This window comes from Salminus brasiliensis, chromosome 10 (assembly GCF_030463535.1).
Source record: "Salminus brasiliensis chromosome 10, fSalBra1.hap2, whole genome shotgun sequence".
NCBI classification, from domain to species: domain Eukaryota; kingdom Metazoa; phylum Chordata; class Actinopteri; order Characiformes; family Bryconidae; genus Salminus; species Salminus brasiliensis.
The window spans coordinates 6,431,638-6,444,081 of NC_132887.1; the positions used below are offsets into that span (position 1 = coordinate 6,431,638).

General features: G+C 38.9%; 1 protein-coding gene across 1 annotated transcript; it reads left to right on the forward strand.

Annotated features, from left to right (window-relative positions):
• Nucleotides 1-327: 327 nt before the first annotated feature.
• Nucleotides 328-8,603, forward strand: kcnk13a (potassium channel, subfamily K, member 13a). Its single transcript, XM_072690264.1, has 3 exons — nt 328-442; nt 3,658-4,087; nt 6,587-8,603. The coding sequence occupies exons 2-3, from the start codon at nt 3,748-3,750 to the stop codon at nt 7,486-7,488; spliced, it is 1,242 nt and encodes a 413-aa protein (XP_072546365.1). The 5' UTR covers nt 328-442; nt 3,658-3,747; the 3' UTR covers nt 7,489-8,603.
• The last annotated feature ends 3,841 nt before the right edge of the window (nt 8,604-12,444 follow it).

Consider the following 12,444-nt stretch of genomic DNA (forward strand, 5'->3'; position numbering starts at 1 on the left):
GAGCAGATCAGGGACTGTATCAGACTCTCATGGTCATCCTGAATGTGATGTAATCTGATCTTGGAGATATATATATATATATATTTATATTATATATTATATTATATTTTTCTTTTTTTTTTAAGATTATTTTGCTTCCCTACCAATATTCCCTCCCCCAGCAGTAGGATTGGCTAGCAGTACTCCTAAAGCTTGGCTAGGATTGGCTAGCAGTCCATAATGCTTAAGCAAGCAAACAGCCAATCCCGGCTCGAGGGGGGCGGGGCTTGCCTGAATACGGGTGGGGAAGAAACAACGGTGCTGAAAGTTTGTGGAGAGCGAGGGAGACTCGCGGCTGCTTCACATCAGCTCGGCTCGGTTCAGCTCAGCTCAGCTGTGCTTTCAGAGGCTTTGGAGGAGTTCAGGCTGAAGCGATGCGCTCCGATGGATGTTTCGATCACAGGTGGGAGAACATTTGCATAATCTACAAGTGCTAGACACATGCCACTTATTACTAAACAGATGCACGAGCTATATGAGCTGAACTTGGACGTGTCTATTAATGCTAAGCATATGTACCGTCTACATCAGATACACTCTCTAGATATTGCTAAACATATGCATGATCTATATGAGATATCACCTGCATGTATGAGACTAAATTGCATGTCTGATATTGCTCAGTTTATGTGTATTAAGTATATGTGTGTATGTGGCTGTTATTCCTTAGACATATGTATATATATATATATATATATATATATATATATATATATATATATATATATATATATATATATATATATCTGCTACACGTCATACACATGTCTAGTGTTACAAGAAATGTATATATATATATAACCTAATATGAACAAAACTAATAAGCAGCCTATATCTGCTGAATATATATATATATATGTTATATATGATATATACATTTGCATAGTCTATTATTGCTCAATATAAGCCAATGTGCCTGCCTGTTATTGCTTAGACATGACTATAGTATATGCAAAACAGAAATGTTGCATATGAGGTTATATGAGGTTGAGGTTATAAACAGGTACATGCACCTAAATTAATATATACGTGTGTGTGTGTGTGTGTAGGATAAGATACATCCGCTACACACACACACAGATTTTACAAGCTGTATATATATATATATATATATATATATATATATATATGCCTATTAAACATATTATTATTAAACAATAGGCTGTGTATTATATGAGTTAGACATGCATCGAAAAAATAAATTAAAATGTATGTACAGTCAATAAGAGTTAAACTCATGCATGATGCTTTTTCTAAATATATATAAATAAATATCTACAAAGACACGTTATATATGAGTTATATCAAAATCTATATCTAAACAGGTACATATTCTATATATTAATGTCAAACATAGTGTACATGTGTAGATCTGTCTGTATGAGCTGAAAACATGCCCAGTATTACTAAACATTAGGCTATGTCAGTTTAATATGGGCTAAACATAGGGTGCATTTCTGTTACACTTGTATAACCTGTATGTAGGCTAACCTATAACCTACATATAATGTCGCAGTCATACTAAAACCTTGTATCTCCAAAATGACAACTTTATGGAACTTTCAATGGAAATCAATAGAAAAAGATTTTATTGTGCGTCATTGTGAGGTGTTTCCATTGGTCCATTCATCATGACATTGTGACACAATGTAAAGAACTACTGCAAGATGCACTTTATGTCCATATTGTTTGTGAAAAACAACCAAAATGGAGATACAAGGTTGTCCGACAGCAATAATAAGTATAGTCAGTATGAATTAAACTATTGCTAAACATATGCATTGACTTTGCTAAGCAGACATATGTTGAATATGAGACACATATGAGACTGAGAGATATATACACAGCGTATATGAGCTAATAAATATGCTACACGCAGATTATACGAGCTATATATATATATATGCCTATTAAACATATTATTATTAGACATGCATCGTCTATGTTGGCCAAACTCAGAAAATGTATGTACCTGTGTGTGTGTGTGTATATATATATATATATATATATATATATATATATATATATATATATATATATATATATATATATATATTATGCTACATACTGAGAGGTTATCTGACAAATCAGAGTCATTACTAAACAGTGTGTAACTCTGTATGACCTAAATGAGCTAGATGTGCATATATATGCATAGTCTTTATTTGCTTACTGTGGCTGTGTGGCGCATATACACAATTCATTTAAATATGGTATATATATATATACATATACATATATTACAAGGCTATACACATGCCTAGTACATATATATATATATATATATTACATATATTTATGTACTAGACATGTGTATAGCCTTGTAATATATGTATATGTATATATATATATATATATATATATATATATATATATATATATATATATATATATATATATATATACCATATTTAAATTAATTGTGTATATGTGCCACACAGCCACAGTCTGTATATTATTATTATTACTGTATTATTACTTTGCATGATGTAAACTCTATATGTTAAAACAATTCATTTTGGAACATTTCTATTGGTCCAATCAGCATGAAATCTTGACAAAGTGTGATGAACATCTGGCAAAAAAAAAAGAAAAAATGGAAATTCAGGATTTTTGTGTGACATATGCAGGGGTTAGTGGGTAAACATCTCAGATTAGCCATGACATTAGTACCACCTGCCTTGAACTGAGTAGGTCCCCCTTGTGCAACCACAACAGATCTGTAAGTTGTGTTAACGGGTCATTTTGGAAAATGTCAAGTATGTATGCACATACATACATGATGCATATATATATATATATATATATATATATATATATATATATATAAAAATTAATAATTTACCTTAATATCGGCCAGCTCTAGAGTCAGAGATGTAATAAGGAGTGAGCAAAGTGAAGGCATTTTCACAATGCATAATACACTATATGGATAAATGTATTGGGACACCTACTCATTCGTTGTTTCTTTTGAAATCAAGGGTCTTACAAAAAGAGTCAATCTTGCTTTTGTTGGAGTAACAATCTCTACTGCCCAGGGAAGAAGGCTTTCTACTAGGTTTTGGTGGAGCATTGCTGTGAGGGTTTGTTTACATTCAGCGATAAGAGGGTTAGAGAAGAAGGATGTTGGACAATCACTACCTCAGCTCATCCCAAAAGTACTGGATGGAGCTCCACCATCCATCATTCCAGAGAACACAGTTCTTCCACTGCTCCACAGCTCAATGCTGGGGGGGCTTTATACCCCTCTAGCTCACGCCTGGCTTTAGCCAGCATGGTGCATATAGGTTCATGTTTATCTGCTCCAGAGAGTTCTGTTCTATTGGCAGTACATTTATTGGCATTGGCAATGAATGGCAGACTATAAGGACTATACAAGCTGTGTGTGTGTGTTTGCATTTGCACATCTGTGTCAGCAATGGATGTAACTTAAAGTAGCTGAATGCATTCTTTATAAGGGGTGTCCACAAATACTAGGACATATATTGTACATATTGTGTATTACAAATGCATGCCTTCATATTGGCAAACATAACCCTAGCCTGTATGCTAAACATGAATACCTGTATCTACTACCCACATATGCTTTCCTTTACCCCCCCCCTCCCCCATAAAAAGGTTTCAACACACGTGAAGACCACCAGTGATGGCTAGCGCGCTGAGTTGTAGGATGTGGACCCCTCCGCTGTGTCCTGTCACAGCCGGGACATGATGGCATGCCGAGGCGCAGGCTGCTCGGGCTTTGCCCCCTTGAGCCAAGACACAGCGAGGTTCGCCATGCTGGCGCTGCTCATCCTGCTCTACCTGTTGTGCGGGGCCGCCGTCTTCTCTGCCCTGGAGCAGCCCAAGGAGAAGCAGGCCAAAGCCCGCTGGATGCAGAGGTTCGAGAACTTCAGCCAGAAGCACAACCTGAGCCGGAGTGACCTGGAGAGCTTCCTCAGGCACTACGAGGAGGCCAGCATGGCCGGGGTGCGGGTGGATGGTCTCAAAGCACGCTGGGACTTCCCTGGAGCGCTGTACTTCGTGGGTACAGTGGTGTCCACTATTGGTAAGAGATCATTTGGAAAGGCATGTGTGCCAGTGGAGTAATTACTGGCAGTATGGGCGAGGTAATGATAGAACGAGGAGGGGCTGGGGTGCCCGGGGCCTCTTAATGTCTTTACTCAACCCTTATGTCACTACTTAAGCAGTTTGGCACCCATGATTCATAGCTAGCTATGATGACTTAGTGCGAATGTCATAGTTACACCAGTGATTTGTAGCCATAATCAAGCGAGTGGTGAGCTGTTGTTGTCCTGCAGGTCTGGATGTATTGAGTACTTCCATTAAAAATGAAGGGGCTTCAAATGGTTCGTTGAGCGATGCCATAGGAGAACCACTTTTGGTTGGTGAGTGTGAAGAACCTTTTAAAGATCCAAAGAACCTTCCCTTGATGCTCTCACACATCTATATGACAAACATGGTTCTATATGGACCAAAATTGGTTCTTCTGAACCATTTAAAGCCCCTTTATTTTGAAGAACGCACTGTTGGCGTTGGGGCAGAATGAGTTGTGTAGAGAACCATTAGAAGCAGAAAGTGTGGCTTTGGAGAAATGCTAGAACATGGACTTCTTCACCCACAGGATATTGTGATAGCTGTTTCCTTCAGGCCAAACAATTCTATACACGTCCCCCTGCTCAGGGGCTTCACAGTAAAAACCCCAGTGTTAAATTAACACTTATGGTGCTCATTTCTTGCTTGACTGTGGTGTTAATTCAGCCCTTGGTGTATTGATGTAAACACTTCTGCTTGGAGAACAGTAAATCATACATACGCCTCATTTAACCTATTGTTCAGTATTGATCTAGTATATTAGGCCATATTTTATTAATAAACAGTTTATACTCTACAGCAGTTCGTTTGTGAGCATAGGAGAACAGAGCACCATGTATGTGATGTTATTTACAGTGGGATAATGCTCTGCCTCCATACTTTGATAGGGGTGGGCAATATGACCATACTGTGGGTATCACTATTGTGGCAAATTAGTTACAGTTACATCACAGTATGACTTTTCTGAGCTTTTTTTCTCTGTTTGATTAAAGAGAGCATTATTAGACCAGTTTAACTGGGTTCAGTGAGGCTCAGTATGAGAAATAATGAATAGAAACCATAGTGTTCTAGGAGGCCTGGATGACACCTAATAATAATAATTTTATCACAATATTATCTTTATAAAAAATCTCTATTGACAATAATATTGTCTCCTCTATTTTATTGGTTTATTAATGTAGAAATCCATTTGATCAGTTAAATGTAGACAATATTACATATATATACATACATACTTATATATACATATATATATATTATTTTATGTTATTTATCAGTTGCCTTTTCTGATATCCAATAACATCATTCTGTTGCCCAAGGCTATATCATTGTCTGTTAAACATACATGCTATAAATGCTCATCATTGCTCTGAGTGGTCCAGTGGAATCTCATGCTGTCTTCTATCAGCAACTAGAGCCTGAGAGCACAATTGGCCTTGTTCTCAAGCTCCGGGTGGGTAGAAGGCTCTCACTGTCCCCACATCACTTCAGTGTGGTGCTGGCCATCACTGATGTCTGCTAGCCGATGCCTCAGAGCTGGGTACCCGAGTGAGCGTGTTGGTTGTCCGGTGACGTTGCATCTGTGGCAGTTTGAAAACAGGCAGTGGCTGGTTGTGTCGGAGGAAGCGTGCATCAGTCCTGGTTTAGGTATTTTAGGTAGGAAACATGAGACCTACTGTTCAAATGATATGGCACTTCTAGACTACTTGGACAAAAGTATTGGGACACCTGCTCATTCATTGCTACTTATGAAATCAGGGCTATTAAAACGAGTTTATCCTGCTTTTGTTGGAGTAACTTTATCTACTAGATTTTGGAGCTTTGCTGTTAGGATTTGATTGCATTCGGTGAATAAAGCATTAGTGTGATCATTATGTTGGGTGATCACCATCCCACCTCATCCCAGACTCCACAACTCATCCCAAACGTATTGAATGGAGCACCACCATCCATCATTCCAGAGAACACTGATCCACTGCTCCTTCACAGCTCAGTGCTGGGAGCCTACATCATGTCAAAAGGTTTATCTGCTTTAGGGAGTCCTATTCTATTGTCAGTACTTCTCAACAGGGACTAGACAAGCTGTGTGTATGTGTGTGTGTGTGTATTTGCACATCTGGGTCAGCAGCAATGTATGCAACTTTAATTAGCTGAATGCATTCATTAGAAGGGGTGTCCACAAACATTTGGACATATAGTGTATGTCGGATTCTGCTGTGCCTCTTTTTGTAATTATTCATCGTGTAGATGTCTTCAAGAATTATGGTCATATATTTTTGCCACATTGCTCACCTTTATTCATACTGATGCAGATTTCCGTGTGGGTAACCAAGCAACATATTCAATTAAGCATGTTTCTGACCACACCCCCAGCTCTATGACATCCACTGTGATGTGTTTAATCCTAGTTGCCCACAGGCACTAAGTCCCCTGCTTTTCTTTCATCCTTCAGGTTTTGGGATGACCACACCAGCCACCGTCGGCGGCAAAATCTTCCTGATCTTTTACGGACTAATTGGCTGTGCAGCCACCATCCTGTTTTTCAACCTGTTCCTGGAGAGAATTATAACCGTGTTGGCCTTTGTGCTCAAGTCCTGCCACGAGGTCCAGCACCGGCGCAAAGGGGTGCTACCTCACGACAGTGGACAAGGCCCAGGAGACATGAGGCAGCGCGGGGAAGACAGTTTAGCAGGGTGGAAGCCGTCCGTCTACTGCGTGATGCTGATCCTTTGCGTGGCATCCGTGATCATATCCTGCTGTGCCTCGGCCATGTACTCCTCCATGGAGGGATGGGGATACTTGGACTCTCTGTACTTCTGCTTTGTAGCCTTCAGCACCATCGGCTTTGGGGACATGGTCAGCAGTCAGCGGACCACCTACCAGAGCCAGACTCTGTACAGCCTGGGGAATTTCTTTTTCATCTTGATGGGGGCTTGCTGCATTTACTCGCTCTTCAACGTCATCTCCATCGTCATCAAGCAGGTTCTCAACTGGCTTCTGAAGAAGCTGGAGATTCCGTGCCGCCACTGCCCCAGAAGGTCCCTGCGGCCGGGCAGGAACGCAGTGGTGCCTGGGCACTTCCGGACACGCGTCCGCAACATCTCCATAGACACAGACGCCGTGAACGAGAGCGAAACGGACGGGCGCAGGCTGTCCGGGGAGATGATCTCCATGAGAGACTTCCTGGCTGCCAATAAGGTCAACTTGGCCATCATGCAGAAGCAGCTGTCGGAGACAGCCAACGGCCATCCACGACCATCTGGCTCTGCCAACCGACACAATGATTTCTCTGGTGGAGTTGGAGCTCTGGGTATCATGAACAACAGACTGGCTGAGACCAGTGTGGACAGATAAGTCAGACATGACTGCTCAAGAAAGCTGTGAGGCTGTGTTGTCCTGTTCATACTGCAGATTTAACTGTTTTAGGGCAGTTAGCCTCTTCCCTGCCCTTCATTCGTGAACCTGTGCAGTACTGTAGCTAAACAGAACATCCATTGCTGCTCTGAATGTGTGCTGAAGCAGGACAGAAGCTCAGGTGTGGTTAGAAGTTGTTTTTAGAGGCTTTGCTGCATCGCACTGGACCTAAGTCCTTTTCTACCTAGAGCCCATCTACAGTCAGCAGGGTTCAGCTTACTGCTCTGGACTAAGATCTTAGAACGTCTGGATATTACAGAGTGCTCCTCACTTCCACTGCTCCACTGAAAAGGTTTAATCTGCTTGTCTGGTGTGGTGGCCGTTATATCAGAAACTCTAGACGCTAGAATTACTTTTAGGTGAATGAGGTGGGCTTAACTCCACAAGCCATCACCCTGCACAGAGTTCTAGTCCTAGTCTAGGGCTGCTGTCTTTAAAAATGAGTTCTTCTGTATTTCCATCTAGTTTGATGCCATCTGCGACTATTGTAAAGGTGGATAAAGTCTTCGGAACAGGTGAATGATCTTGGGAAACCAGTCGAGCTCTCATGGTGTGATGCAATTTGGATTTTCCCGCAGCCCACCGTCCTTCTGACTTAGTCTAGAGCAAGCCATACTGTATAAACGCATTCCGAAATATGAGGACTGAAGAATAGGACCAGGTTACACCGCCATTCATTTACATTCACTTTATGACACGAGAAATGTACAATCTACGTGCTGCTGAATCTCCTAACGGTCGTATCTTCCCATGTAGAAACGTCTGGAGCTTTATCTGCAGCCCAGGTATAGCAGGTGAGACGTGTGCAGGTTATGCAGGTGGAAGGAAACAGTCCCAGAAACTTACAAGTGAGGTATGGAATTACACTATGGATCAACTGTGTGCAACGCTGAATGTGTATGATGCAGGACATCAAAAAAACTAACAATTTTTCAGCACTTTGTATTCAGAAAACTATTAAACTGGTTAATATTAATATTAATATTGAGAGAAGTGATCTGTGTAGCTGCATGATGAATTAAAGTCTATTTTATCAGTTTTACTTGAAAATCCAAGACATTTTCTTGTTCTTTTTGCTTTCCTTATCGCTCTGCTGCAACTCATTCTTCCAGACATAAGGGTCAGAGTGTCTGTTCATGACTATGGGTCTGAATTATTATATGGTTGCAGTCACCCAAAAACCCTGTATCTTCTGTTTCCGTTTTCCGCTTTTGGACCTAATATGAATCTGACAGTTGTTCTTTATCGTGTATCAAAATTTGATGATAAACAGACCAATAGAAAAGCTCCAAGATATTATAAGATATAAAATATTTTACATTGACTTTCATTTAAAGTTAAGGAGTTTTTTCCTTCTCCTGTAAAGTTGCCATTTTTGGAGGTACAGTGTTTTTCAGTGACCGTCATGATATGCTTATTTTGTTTAATGACATTAATTAATGTCCTATTAGGGTCATATTTCCATCATAATGCTTCGGATCATAGTAGCAGCCCTTACTGTAAATACATTATAGCATCATGTGAAAAAGTCTTAGCCATATGAGCACATTGTTTAATCTTATTTGGCATCAATCAGTAGAAAGAATACAAATATACAAATAAATACAGTAAAAAGACACTCTAAAAAGAGACATGTGAAATAAGGAGTGTTCCAATAATCCAGAATAACACTGAAAGTTTTTGAGTACTCCTAACACAGTAGATTAGCAGAGTATTTAGAGTGGAAGATGCTTTCCAGATAATATCTGATATCCTCTGCTCTGGTTTGGCTCCAGGTTTCTCCTAGCCATTTGCTCAGCAGCAGCAGCAGCAGCAGCTCACCTGATTTACCTTTAATAAAGTAATGATTACTCAAACCACATGATGGTTCATCACTACAAACAGTGATCCACATAATCTCACTACTCATTGTATTAATGGTTTAATATTAGTATTGGTGAGCAAATAAACATTCACATGAATCTCACATGCCTAAAACTTTAGCACAGTATCCTACTGTATATCAAACATAGCCCTGATCAAATCACATGATTTGTCGACCTTGTGTAAATAAGTACCAATCCTCTACAGGTTTCAGTGCACAACTACTGTTTATTTATCATATTGAAAAAAATTAAACAGGAAATGTTGCGCAAATACATTTAGTTATTACATATTTATTGCATAAGTATTTATTATTCATTACATATAATATACTATAGTACAGTTATTATTTTTTTCAATATGACACATTTAGCAGATAAACAGAATCAGAACAGATAATACAATTAGCATTTACCATATTTTATTATTATTATTATTATTATTATTATTCAGCACTTTTTACCATATTTAGATGAGTTCATAACTTTTGCGCAGACTCAAAAGTTTGGGTACCCCGGTCAATGAATGATGTGTTGTTAATGTTCTTTACACACTTCTAAAACCTCAGCACTGTTTTTTGTTTCATATAAAAAAAGAAAAACACCTAAATTTATGTGTTTTAAGAGAATGACTCATTAAATAAGTTTTTTTTTTCAGTAAATTAAGTTAAGAACATTTTAAATAGCTATATATATATATATATATATATATATATATATATATATATATATATATATATATATATATATTTAAACATGACGTTAGCAGCAGATCCTTTAAGTCCATGACCCTGTAACCAGTTCACCAGTTGTCTCTCTTAAACCACATTCAGCAAAGACTTCCCATGGCACCCTGGACCCCCCCCCCCTCCCCATTACTTGCCTGATGTTTTGGAGATGTTCTGACCCAGTCGTCTAGCCATCTCATGTTTGGTTCTCATTAAAGGGTTTTGGTTCTCAATCAGATTTTTCTCGATCACCTTCAAGAACTGACTGTTCACTTGCTGCCTGATATCTCCACCCCTTGACAGAAGCCACTGTAGATGAAGTTAATCAATACTGTCCTGGCTGATTGGTGTGTATACACACTATACAGACACACTGACATATCCTCTGTACTGATCTGTATGTGTGAGTGTACAGTGTCTTTCATCATTAGATTAAATAGGTTAATGCGCATGTCTGTAAGGACATCATGCCCTTACATCACCTCTTTTTACCTTCTGCCTACATTACTCAGTTCCACTGAGGGTGAGAAATACACTTCAGACATTAACCGTCTCCAGACACTCGGATAATCATGACTGCACTCCCAGTGCTGTGCTGCTTGAAAAGACTTTTACTCTTTCAGTAGTGTCGCTCACCTCTCCACAGCCTGCTAGAACAATGCAATTACTGACCACTTACGTAAGAGCTGATTTACATAGATAGGTTTATTATTTCTAAAAGGAAAAGTCTTACATAATATTGGAGCTACTTTCATTTCAGTTTATTATTTTCCTTCATAGTAACTGCTTCACTGAGACTAGCACTGCTTAAATGATGGCGGGTCCAGAAATGACCTTCATTTTCTAATATTTTAATAATACAGTTTTATTAATACATATATTAAATGAAACAGGCTATGTTCTCTATTGAACCATGAATTCAGATTCTGTCAGCTGTGAAGCAGAGTTTCATTACTGAAATCCCACACCAGCACCTCCTCTTGCTACTGTATTTGAACATAATATGTTTGGACACTAGAGGGCGCCACTGCCACTTTGGCAGCAGTTCATGCATAATTGCTGTTTTTCAACTGTGGGTAGAGGAGCCTTAACCACTCTAGTAAAAGTGTCTTACTGCAGTGAAACAATCATGCAAGTAGAAGTGAAAGATTCACATTTACGTAATCCAGCCAGGCAAACGCCCTCTCAGAAGGTCTCAGGAGGCCTCAGGAGGCCTCAGGAAGTACACCGAGGCCTTTAGTGGTGTCTTTTAGTGCGCTTTAAATTTAAGGTGATATGGTGATAAATTTAGGTGATATGCAGAGTACAGCATTTGTGACTGCAGGAAAATAATTGATAAATTACTCAGAAAAGGGACGTGTGACCTCTCATAGGGGCCTAAGAGGACAGGACAGACCTGAACGCTGCACTGCTACTGAGCTCCAGCTGGTCCTCACTTTCACTAGAGGTAGAGCGGCCCAAATCTGTACCTGAGGCAAGGGAATGCCTCCGCCATCCAAACAACTAAAAAACATATATTAAAAAATAATTCCCTTTGTAAATCTGCCTCCCCTCCTTTCTCTCCTCTTTGAGGCTTTCCAGTTTAGAAAATAGCATATTGAGTTACTGCACATTTCCTTAGTTTAAAACCATCCTTATTTTTCCCTTTTCCTTTACTTTTACTTGTTTGTTTCTTTTTAACAATTCAGCCACTGCACATCCTCAAGTAGAATAATTATTTTATTATTTTTATTAAAAACTGACGGCAGTAAAAGTAAACTTTTAAAAATTACATCTATACTGTCAGAAGATGTACAGCGAGCTTTTGCCCCCTGTGTTACACACTCAAGGTTTTATTGTGGAGCTTAAATGTGTTTTAACCAGCGCTGTACTCAAGACCGCTAGAGCCGGGTTCGAGTCAGGACCAAGACCAGGAACAAAACTTTTAGTGAGTCAAGGCCGAGACTGTGAATGGCCGAGACAAATAATTATATAATATATTTATTGTACATTCATTATCATTCATTATATATAATATATGCCAATAAATATTATATTTCATCATATATTTTATAAAATGTTATGTAATTATATTAATAATATGTACAATTTATTTGTAATTAATATTATAATCTTAGTCAAATTAAGCCAATGTAACATTTGGTGGCAAATGATGGAAAATTAATCAGAAGTTGCCAATAAAGCCAACTGAATATAAACCAAACGTTACAACTGTTAAATGTGAAAACTGTTCAAAAAAATAGGTGTATGTATTTTCATTCGGGAGCCACTAGGGCCGGTGTAAAACCTGATCTGTAACAAATGTG